This window comes from Rhinoraja longicauda, chromosome 14, assembly GCF_053455715.1.
Source record: "Rhinoraja longicauda isolate Sanriku21f chromosome 14, sRhiLon1.1, whole genome shotgun sequence".
Classification (NCBI taxonomy): Eukaryota; Metazoa; Chordata; class Chondrichthyes; order Rajiformes; family Arhynchobatidae; genus Rhinoraja; species Rhinoraja longicauda.
Window position 1 is genome coordinate 51,760,098 of NC_135966.1, and position 12,133 is coordinate 51,772,230.

General features: G+C 42.5%; 1 protein-coding gene across 5 annotated transcripts in view; it reads right to left on the reverse strand.

The window, feature by feature from the left end:
- Window positions 1-12,133, reverse strand: part of LOC144600260 (slit homolog 3 protein-like) — a 595,019-nt gene that overhangs the window by 166,704 nt on the left and 416,182 nt on the right. For all 5 annotated transcript variants that reach the window (XM_078411831.1, XM_078411833.1, XM_078411834.1 and 2 more), the window contains one exon: window positions 10,661-10,805. In XM_078411831.1, the coding sequence (XP_078267957.1) occupies window positions 10,661-10,805 (145 nt within the window). The remainder of the gene's footprint in view (window positions 1-10,660; window positions 10,806-12,133) is intronic.

Consider the following 12,133-nt stretch of genomic DNA (forward strand, 5'->3'; position numbering starts at 1 on the left):
TCCCCTTTATTCTTAGACTGTGGCCCTTGGTTCTGGATTCCCCCAACATTGGGAACATTTTTCCTGCATCTAGCTTGTCCAGTCCTTTTATAATTTTATACGTTTCTATAAGGTCCCCTCTCATCCTTCTAAACTCCAGTGAATACGTCCAGTCTTTGCAATCTTTCCTCATATGACAGCTGATGAATCGACCAATTTTCTTGAAGAAAGACAGTACAGTTGGCATCCACCAATTTTAATCCCCATACTCAATTTGGAAGAGTTTGAGGAAGTCCAGATGGAAAGAGCTCAACCAGTCCTTAGTTGGATATGGCTTCACTTGGCTTAAAATAGATCTGTAGAAGTGGAAAAAATTGTTATCATTAAAACATAACGAATGCCATTGAAGTTTGCAGCTCTGATTCAATGGTAGCTGCTTCAAACTCTGAGTCAGAATTCCAGATTCACACCAGAAGCATCTTCAATAAAAATAGAGTCCCTCTCACACTTCTGACTAACATTTAACCTTTCATTAATATAATTTAAACACATTGTCTGATCATTTCTCAATGCATCTTTGACAGCTTACTGATTACAAATTAGCTGCTCTGTTAGTTACAAATCATTGCAACACATAATTGAGTGTGAGTGAGTGCAAGCACCAGATGTGCAAGCTCTCCTTTCCCTGGGCAGGCTGCATTTGAAAGCACACAATTTGAAATTATGGATGGACACTTCTCTAATCCGTCCAATTTCCAGGTATATTTTTCTATTTCCATTAAAACCAGGATCTGGAACGTTCTGTAAGATTATGGTTCAAAGACCATATCAATTCCAACTCCATATTCTTATCATTGTCCACATTACTATCCAACAACCTAGTAATCTCTGCATTGAAAGCACTCAATGCCTGAAAACCCAAAGCTCTCCAGAATAAAGATTTTAGGAGCAGAAACTTCTTTACCTCAGTCTGAAATTGCTGAATCCTTAATCTAAAACTGTGACTCTTAGCTCCAGTCTCTTGAATCAGGGGAAACATTCCACCAGCATTTATATTGTAATGTCCCTTGATAGTTTGTGCTTCAAGGAGATGACCTCTTATTCTTCTACTTTGTATGGGTTTTAGGAATAGTACATTCTAACTTTCCTACAAGGAAAATCCCTGTGCTGAATAACAACCCAATAATTGTATCAATCGCTGCAATCTGTCTAAAGCAAGTCTGTTCTTTTTTTAGATAGATACAAATATAAGGTAGTTTCAGCAAGGGCCCATAAAATTGGTGTACGGTTTCTCAATTTTGATACTGCCCTTCCTTTGAAATAAAGACTTGCATACCATTTGTCATTTTAATTGTCCCCATATTAAATCTTTGTGAACAGGTCTTTGATTATGAAAACATTTCAGTCCTTTGCTATTAAAATGCATTCTGAATGAAAGTGAGTAGCTTCACCTTTCCCCTTCACTGCTTGCCTTTCTTCTCACTCTGTCTCCTCAAGAGATTCTTCTCTTCAGTAAAATTGAATGTATTAGACTGTATTTTCATCTAAGTTATTAAAAGACCATAAATATCCGAGGGCACTGTAATAATTACCTTGGCAGCCTGACAGTCTACCATCTTAAAAAAAGGTCAATTTATTCCTACTTTTAGATTTTTATCCATTTCCAATTCTCTGCCTATACTAATATATTACCCTACATCATGCAAATGACCATGTTTTTATACTTCCAAAATAATCTAAAATACACATGTTCCTGTTTAATAATTTCAAAAACCTCAAATAGATTAGTCAAACACAATTTTCCTTCCACAAATCAATTTTGACTTTGCTCACTCATATTATGCTTTTCAAAATGACGTTCATTGTTCCTCGCAGAGGATTCAAACACATCCCCATCATTGATATCAGGTTAGGCTGGTTTCCTGTTTTCAATAGCTACATTATATTTGCTACCTTCCAAACAGCAGGAGCGATTCTAAAATCAAAACACTGTTTCTGCTGCAATTTATGTTGAAACCTAAGAATGTGAGCCATTAGGGTTTATTTTAATTGTCAACTTTTAGTTCCATTAATCCATCCCGTACTAACTCATAACTAATAAGTAATTTCTCTAAATTTGTCGTTCTCACTAGATCTATTATTGTCTGTTTCCTGATTGTTATTAGTAGTTAAACCAAGTATTTACTTAATATTTCTACCATTTCCTCACTCCATTATAACTCTCTTGTCACTTCCTATAAGCAATCCATGATAACTGCAGCCAACTCTTCCTTTTTACACATGTTTAAGAATGTTTTCAAACTACTTTTGCCTCTCTTCTCACTTTACATTCAGATTCTATTTTCCCTCTCTTGAGCAATTTTTCAACAATGGTTTACATTCAACTTTCAATATCCTTTAATTCATAGCCATAGAGGCATAAAGCATAGAAACAGTTCCTTCGGCCCACAAAGTGTGAATCAACCAATTACGCTATAATCCCATTTTATTTCTGAAAGTCCATTCATTTTACTTGTCACATCCTCAAAATTCCAGATTAGTCAAGCAGGATTTCCCCTTTATAAATCTACGCTGACTTGGGCCAGTAAAAGCATTGGTCCAAGTCAGCCTGGATTTATGAAGGAGAAATCCTGCTTGACTAATCTTCTGGAATTTTTTGAGGACATTTATTGAAAAACTACTTTCTAATTGCAAACTCACACAGATAACTCACTTTCCCACTGATATCCACCTTAGGAACAAGATGCTTTGGGTTCCAGCACAGACTGACTCCATCTTTGGACTCCATGTGGAGTCCAGTGATTTGGTGGGGAGACAGATGTACGTATCACTGCCCATGAATCAGCATGTGCTTGGGGAATGCAAAGCATTTTACTCGTGACTAATCCTGGTTCTAGAGACTATTACTTTGATCCTTAGAAAGTGCAGAACCTCAGAGGTAATAACCTTTGATTGTTATCTCAGCCATGTGCAAACTGGCTTGTGGGTAAATGGAATAGAAAGCTCATGATTGAGATCGTGATAACTGGATTCCCTTCCACACCAATATCTTCAGAATCAGGTTACATCTTGGACTGGAGACAACATAATTTTAGGCACAAAACAAGAAACAAAGAGCTTTGTAGTGTATCGAGACTTTCAGAAAGCCTTTGATAAGGTCCCACACGGGAGGTTGGTGAGCAAAATTAGGTATTGGGGTAGGGTATTGACATGGATAGAAAATTGGTTGGCAGACAGGAAGCAAAGAGTAGCAATAAACAGGTCCTTTTCAGAATGGCAGGCAGTGGCGAGTGGAGTGCCGCAAGGCTCGGTGTTGGGGCCGCAACTATTTACAATATATATTAATGATTTTTGATTGATGGAATTAGAAGTAACAATAGCAAGTTTTCAGATGACACAAAGCTGGGTGGCAGTGTGAACTGTGAAGAGGATGTTAGGAGGTTGCAGGGTGACTTGGACAGGTTGAGTGAATGGGCAGATGCAGTATAATGTAGATAAATGTGAGGTTATCCACTTTGGTGGCAAAAATAAGGAGGCAGATTATTATCTCAATGGAGTCAGATTAGGTAAAGGAGAAGTGCAACGAGACCTGGGTGTCCTTGTGCACCAGTCACTGAAAGTAAGCGTGCAGGTACAACAGGCAATGAAGAAAGCAAATGGCATGTTGGCCTTCATAATGAGAGGATATGAGTATAGGGGCAAGGAGGTTCTTCTGCAGTTGCACAGAGCCCTGGTGAGACCACATCTGGAGTATTGTGTGCAGTTTTGGTCTCCTAATTTGAGGAAGGACGTCCTTGCTATTGAGGCAGTGCAGCGTAGGTTCACAAGGTTAATCCCTGGGATGGCAGGACTGTCATCTGAGGAAAGATCGGAAAGACTAGGCTTGTATTCACTGGAGTTTAGAAGGATGAGAGGGGATCTTATAGAGACGTATAAAATTATAAAAGGACTGGACAGGCTAGATGCAGGAAAAATGTTCCAAATGTTGAGGGAGTCCAGAACCAGTCTAAGAATAACGGGGAGGCCATTTAAAACTGAGGTGAGAAGAAACGTTTTCACCCAGAGAGTTGTAAATGTGTGGAATTCACTGCCACAGAAGGTAGTGGAGGCCAATTCACTGGATGAATTTGAAAGAAAGTTACATAGAGCTCTAGGGGCTAGTGGAATCAAGGGTTAAGGGGAGAAGGCAGGCACAGATTACTGATTGTGGATGATCAGCCATGATCACAATGAATGGCGGTGCTGGTTCGAAGGGCCAAATCGCCTCCTACTGCACCTATTTTCTATGTTTCTATGTATGCCATTTGCATCCCCATCAACTCTCTCCTGATTCTACCACACACTCACTCTGAATGAATGAATGATACTTCATTATTACAGTGAGATTGGGACAATTTAGAACAGTCAGTTAACCTACCAACCTATAAATTGCTCAGTTTGTGCTTTTTTTTTTAACATGACATGACTTTCCATTATCCTTTTCACCTGTTATCTGGATGCTGTTGTCGATGCACATACTGCCTATACTGCCTTTGCTTACCAGAGCCGGATACAAAAAGATATTCAAGCTACCTCTCTGAAAATGGAAGCCATTTGTTGAGATGGAGAAAGACATATGTAACAACCAGTGAAATTCAGAACTGCTAAGAATCTAAGACGCCTTTAACAGGATGGAAAACTAGTGGTGGAGATTTCCCTGCCTTTGCTGGGGAGCTTGTATTTAAAGTTATCATCTTAATATATCATATTAAAATCCATCAAATATCTATTTGAATACTTTGAAATAAAAAAATAAATTTGTTAAAGGTCAAAATATATTGAATAACATTTTATTGATAAACTACTTTCTAATTGCAAACTCACACAGATAACTCACTTTCCCACTGATATCCACCTTAGGAACAAGATGCTTTGGGTTCCAGCACAGACTGACTCCATCTTTGGACTCCATGTGGAGTCCAGTGATTTGGTGGGGAGACAGATGTACGTATCACTGCCCATGAATCAGCATGTGCTTGGGGAATGCAAAGCATTTTACTCGTGACTAATCCTGGTTCTGGAGACTATTATTTTGATCCTTAGAAAGTGCAGAACCTCAGAGGTAATAACCTTTGATTGTTATCTCAGCCATGTGCAAACTGGCTTGTGGGTAAATGGAATAGAAAGCTCATGATTGAGATCGTGATAACTGGATTCCCTTCCACACCAATCTCTTCAGAATCAGGTTACATCTTGGACTGGAGACAACATAATTTTAGGCACAAAACAAGAAACAAAGAGCTTTGAACTCTTTGGAGTTCCCGCCTGTGGAGGGAAATAGACAGATGATATTTCAGGTCAGAACCCTTCTTCCAACTTCAGACTACTGAGTTTATCTAGTGTGTGTAGGAAGGAGCTGCAGATGCTGGTTTCACAAGATAGACACAAAGAGCTGGAGTTCATCCAGTGTTTGGTTTCTTCATCGATCCCAGCATCCATCACAGCTGGGGAGAGGAGCCATGTGGTGCTGGTAATGGGCAGCATCATCATGGTTGTAGTTCCCCTGAACACTCAAACATCCCTCTTCAATTCTCAAAGGTTCAAAGCCTCCTCCATTACAATTCCAGTATTCTAATCATCATGTACAAAGACAATAAGAACATTGTTCCATTTGAGATGGGGCAAAGCTAAACCTCATTGTGTTTCTTCTTATCAGCCTTCAGCAGCTGTTGCTGTCTTCGCCTCTGCATCCACCTCCACCCCATCAGCACCTCCACCTGGCTCCACCTGCCTCTCCCTTGTGCTCTGCTTAACCTGCCTGTCATTCTTCACCACTCCCCTGTCCACCTCTTGCCCCTGTTTCAACACTCTGCCCCCTCCCACCCGCACAGCCATTCTCCTCTTTATACTATCTAACGCTGCAGGGTTTTCAACTGCAACATCGTCCTTCCCTTTCCCTCTACAGATGCTGTGTTTGACCCATTGAGTTGCTCCGGCAGGTTGTTTGTAGCTGGAGATTCCAGCATCTGCAGCCTCTTGCATCCCCACATCACTGCACTGAACACCTCATTACCCACCTGGGCAGCATTTGCTTCTCAAAAGGCACCACTCCTGAAAGTCACATCTATCAGGTAGAAGCAAGAGATCCCATGACATTATTCACTAATTGAGCAGGGCACTTCTCCAATACTGGCGGTGAATGCTCCTCCATCAAAATCAGCGAAGCATCTCATTGTAGTTTGAGCGAGTATGGTTTGCTCAGGCTGGCTGCTGCAATTTACAACATTGCAACGGTAACTAAACTCTAAATAGATTCTATTAACTGTAAGCTGTTTTGGTGCTTCTTAAAAGTACTGTGTACAAGGGCCTTTTTTTAATCTTTGCAATTGCTTTCCCACAGGCCCAATATGTTTACAAAAGAGGTTCTGCCCTGATGATATCAGAATCTAGCCTATTTTTAAAGTAGCTCCCCAGTTCTGGGGTAGGGAGGTGGGGGGCACAGTTGTTATCTCCTCCCCACCAAATATGATGAGTGGATTATAGGTGTAGCCAGCTGGATTGGTGCAAGCTATCAGCAAGTGTGTCCTATAAATGATCTTTCTCAATTAGGCACGATTGAAGTCACCCTTTGACTGACCTTTTAAAAATATCTTGCTCACGTGCACAGTTATTCCTCAGATAAGGGGCAACTTGCTCCCAGGGTTCTATAAAGTGCTTCTGCACCTGGCAATGAAGTGGCAGTGTGGCACCTTCTGTTGAATTTCCTGCCTAGGAAGACACCACAACAGGTTTCGTTTGACTGAGGGGAGAGGCGTGTTTGTGGGTGTTTTGGGGTGATGGCTTGATACAGTGCATGTTCCCCCACTCTCATCCTCACCAGCAGATTTATTCTCTTAAGCAAAGTCACTATATGGAACACATGTTTATAATAAGTAGAGGCTACTTTCAATATTGAAAGGAATGTTAATGCTTCAAAGATATTATGCTTTGCCAGAAATTAATTCAAGATCAATGTGATTATATTACTGCTAAAAGAGCAAAACAAAGAACTTAAAATCTAGATTGTTTAATAATTCTTGGTTAAGACCTACATTGAACTGATCTTTAGAAATTAAAACACAACCATTTCAGTCCCATTTCTTTTTGAACTGTTTTCTCCACATCGGTTTGAAATTAAATGGCGCAGACCTCTTCCCACATCTCTAATAAAAGTGCTTCCTTGATCCTGTGTTTTCCTGTCTCATTCAATCACTGCAGCCTTCGACTATTTCTGACAGTTTGTGTAATATAATTAGAACAACTAGGCCAGAGTGCGAAATAGAAGCCAAGTAAATGGAGCCAGATAGGGTTGCCAACTGTCCCATATTAACTGGGACATCCCGTATTTTGGGCTAAATTGGTTTGTCCTGTACAGGACTGCCCTTGTCCTGTATTAGGCCCGGGGTGCGCTGTAGGCTCGGGGGCCGCTGTAGGCCTGGACACTATAGGCCCCGACAATGTAGGCCCGGACAGTGTAGGCTAACGGAGTGTGTTCGGGGAGCGGGGCCAAGTGTGTTCGCCGAACGGAGGTTGCATAGCAATCCGCCTCCCGGCCTGGGCGGCCGCCATTGGTGGAGCGGGAGCATGAGGCCGCTGGCTGGGTGAGGTCACGTGGGGCACGGGCAGTGACGTCCCTTATTTGGGAGTGAGGAAGTTGGCACGCCTGGAGCCAGGGTTGTAGAAGAACTACCCGTAGTAAAAATGCTCCTTTCTCCATTCAAGCAGCACAATTTATTTCCTGATCCTCTCTATCTCTCTTCCTCTTGTAAGATGCTCCTTAAAATTGTACCTCTTTGACCAAACCTTCGATCATCTGCCTTAACATCACCACACAAAGCTATTCATCAATTTTGTCTGATAGTTGCTCATGTGAAACATCTTTTGATACTTTGGTACATTAAAAGAGCTGTTGAGATCCGGGTTACAATAGACAATAGACAATAGGTGCAGGAGTAGGCCATTCAGCCCTTTGAGCCAGTACCGCCATTCAATGATCATTCACAATCAATACCCCGTTCCTGCCCTCTCCCCATACCCCCTGACTCTGTTATCATTAAGAGCTCTATCTAGCTCTCTCTTGAAAGCATCTAGAGAATTGGCCTCCACTGCCTTCTGAGGCAGAGAATTCCACAGATTTACAACTCTCTGAGTGAAAAAGATTTTCCTCATCTCCGTTCTAAATGGCCTACCCCTTATTATTAAACTGTGGCCCCTGGTTCTGGACTCCCCCAACATTGGGAACATGTTTTCTGCCTCTAACGTGTCCAACCCCTTAATAATCTTATATGTTTCAATACAATGCCCTCTCATCCTTCTAAATTCCAGTGTATTTACAGTTGATGTTGTGGTGTGTTTATAATGTTGCTCGGTGGACTCGGTAGGAATGCCATCTGGAACAATTGAGTCTCTCCCTGAAAAAGATCACCCATTGCCAGATGCAGCTGTACATGAGCAGGAGGTCTGGGAAACGCTGGCTGCGAGATTTAATGGGCATTGACCACAGTTGCATGTTACGAGCTTCATGATGCAGTTCCATAAAATGAGCCTAAATTGCTTGTGGTTTGCCTCTTGTATTGAATTCACCCAGTGAAGTTTTAGAAGATGGCAAGGCTTTGTTTATGCAACACTGAGCGATTTCTTCCCCATTTTGTGTTCAATGCTCTCTGCTTTTTCTTTGGTTACTCAAGATGATGTTGAGTGAGGAAGCATAAGTCTTCATTTTAGTTTAATCCATGGAATAACTTTATTTCAGACATGCTAAGTTTCCAGGTACACACATCCTGACTTGGAAATATATTGTCCTTTCTTCACTGTAGCTGGGATATCAGCCTGGAACTCTCTCCCTGGCAGTATTGTCTGTGTATTTACACCTTGGGGACTGCAATGGGTCAAGAAGGCAGCTCACAATAGCAATTATTGGTACGAAATTTAATTCTGGCTCAGCCTGAAAACCTCACGCCCTTTGAATGAATTTACACAAAACAGTGAAGCACTCATTTCACAATTGATCGCAAAGTTCAATTAACAATTAAAGTAGACTTGACTTGAATAAAATAATTTGGTTTAGTTTGGTTCAAATGGGCCAAATGTCATACTTCCAAGCTAGGTATGGGAAAGGATGTAAAGAAGCTTACAGAGGATATGGATAGGCAAAGTAACAGGAAAAGTACATGGCAGATTGAATATACCGTGGAAAATGTGAAGGCATCCACTTTGGTACAAAAACAGAAAAAATGAGGATTTATTGAATGGTGAAAGATTGGGTAGTGTGGATGTTGGAAGGGTTTTGAATGTCTGTACACAAGTCGTTGAAAGATGCAGGTGATGCAAACAATCAAGCAATCAAGTGGAAAATGCTATCTTAACCTTCCTTATGAGAGGATCTAATTACAGGAGGAAGGAAGTCTTATTGTAGTTGTATTGCGCCTTGATGTGATTACACTCAGAGTGCTAAGTGGAGTTTTAGTCTCTTTGTTCAAGAGGGACTGCAGCAAAGATTTACTGGACTGGTTCCAAGTTTGGTGTGCTTGTTGCAACTTACTAAATTCTTAGAGGGTTTGATCAACTGGGTGATGAGAGGACATCCACCTGGCAGTGAAATCTAGGACCAGGTGATGCCGTCTCAGAATATTGGATGGGCCACTTATTACTGAGGTAAGAATCATTTTCTCACTCAGAGCCCAGTGAATCAATGGAATTGTTTACCTGCAGGGTTGTGGAAGCTTAGTTGTTGTGTTCATTCAAAACACAGCAAACGCATTTATTTCATCAAGGCAAGCCACAGATTTGGAGATAATACAGAAAATCCTGCTGAGCAGAAGATCAACAATGATCCTAATGAATAGCAGAGGCATGGAGGGGCTGAATGGCCTATGTCTGCTCATTTTTCTTATGTTCTTACTTTGTGCGCTACATATTTTTAGGAATATAAAACTAAATTCTGATTTTCAATACATCTGAACCTCAGAAAGGAACAGTGTCTAGTTCTAGCCATTGCAGATAATGGTTTACAAAAAAAAGGCACAAAGTGCTGGAATGAACTCAATGATCAGGTAGCATCTGTGGTATACCTCACTGTTCTTCCAGCACTTTGTAGTTTTTAATCCAGAGATGTTGCCTGACCCGCTGTTATTCCAGCACTTTGTCTCTTTTTTAGCCTTAGGTGTTGGCCCTATTTAGATATGTCTTGCTTTTCTCCCGCTGGGAGTTATACAGATACATTGTGGCTCTCACTTCTGCCCCCTACAGAATCCAATATCTCTCCATTGGAGGATGCAGCATTTGTCAGTCCCAGTCCATTCCAATGATTTACCAATAGACCATGAACTACCTCTGCTCTTTGTGCTCCTTAAACAGAAAGCTGCACTTCACAAGGTGTCAACGGTTATGGGGAGAAGGCAGGAGAATGGGGTTAGGAGGGAGAGACAGATCTGCCATGATTCAATGATGGAGTAGACCTGATGGGCCGAATGGCCTAATTCTGCTCCTATCACTTATGACCTTATGATCTGATTAAGGTGGTTTGCACTTAGCCATCGGCCAAAACCATTTGAGTCCTGCAATGGACTGGGTTAAAAGATGATCTTGGGAACTCTGGAAACAAACAGGAACCTGTCACCTTCCCACCCTTTCATTATCTCGGCCTGGAACGTGTATCACTTACATTTCCACAATGTTTTCTGGAAGGTTGACTGGGATTTCGGTCAGCCCTTTCCCTCGACAGTCCACGATGTTGTTGCTGCACACACAGGCCGGTGGACATGATGTGGCATGAGCACTGCATGTCTGAGCTTCTGGGGTCTGAGAACCTGGGAGGACACAAGAGCAATAGAGTCTGGGTCAAAGAGAGCTACACGCATGGAAACAGGCGCATCATCGCACCGAGTCCCCATTGACCATCAAACACCCATCAACCTCTCCCCTATCCCCACATTCTGCAACTCACCAACAACAAGGGGGAGTTGGGGGTATTTACAGTCGCCAATTATCTTACGGCTGTAGGAGGAAATCTACATGGTCACAGAGAGAACGTGCAAACTCCACACAAACAGGTCAGGGTGGAACCTGAGTCAATGGAAGTGTTGCAGGGGTCCTCTGGAACCCCTGTGTCATCTATTTTTGAAAGACAACCCTGGATCTTCATGCAATGGTTGCCAATTTCCATGGTATCTTTCAGAAGATTTCCATTCTGAGACATCTGTTTGTGGCTGGAATGAGGCACAGGCAGCACAGTGAAATCAGTAGCAAATTCATTCTAGTTGTCTGGTCCAGAGAGGACCACCCTATCAAACCATACAGTTGCAATGCCAAGAGCGATAAGTTTCCAACCTCATCAACAGATTCATCTGACCTTCAATACTCTACAATGCAAGAGTTTTTATTTCATGGACTGAAGAGAAAGTAAAAGTCACCCCGCAAATGATTACATCGCTTATAAATTACTTTTACAATCCTTGGCAATACGTAAGAAACCATAAAAAAATATCTACAGATCTTCATTGCGACCAACACAATAAACTTTAGGCTTTTGGAGTTGCTGCAATCCCATCAGCAAAATGGCCTCCTGAGGTCATCATAGATACCAAGTGGTTGCAGTGGTCGGTGGGCACCATATTTCATACAGTGCGTTAGCGGTAGAGTTGGTGCCTCACAGAGCCAGAGGCCCAGGTTCAATTATTTTCATGGGTGCTTGTCTGTGTGCATTTGTACGTTCGCCCAGTGATCTGCGTGGGTTTTTTCCAGGACCTCCGGTTTCATCCCACACTCCAAGAACATATAGGTTTATAAGCTAACTTGACGGGCGTGAACCCATTGTGTCCAAACCTCTCCTGCGGGCCCGGCAACCCTCCTCCAACTGAAGACACTCACCCACTCCATCCCCCCTCAACCCCCCTTAAAACTCCCCCGGGACCAGGGGCGGGCGAGGGGGGAGAGAAAAGGGGAGATAGACCCACTCACCCCGGCCCCGGGCGGCCATCTTTGCAGCCAGCAGCAGGGGAGCTTTCCTCACCCCACCCCCTCATTGGCCGCCACTCCCGTCACTCGAGCGAGTCCCGCCCCCGGCGGCCATCTTGGCCCCCCCTCCACTCCTCATTGGCTGCCACTCCGTCACTCAGGCGGCCATCTTGACCACAGC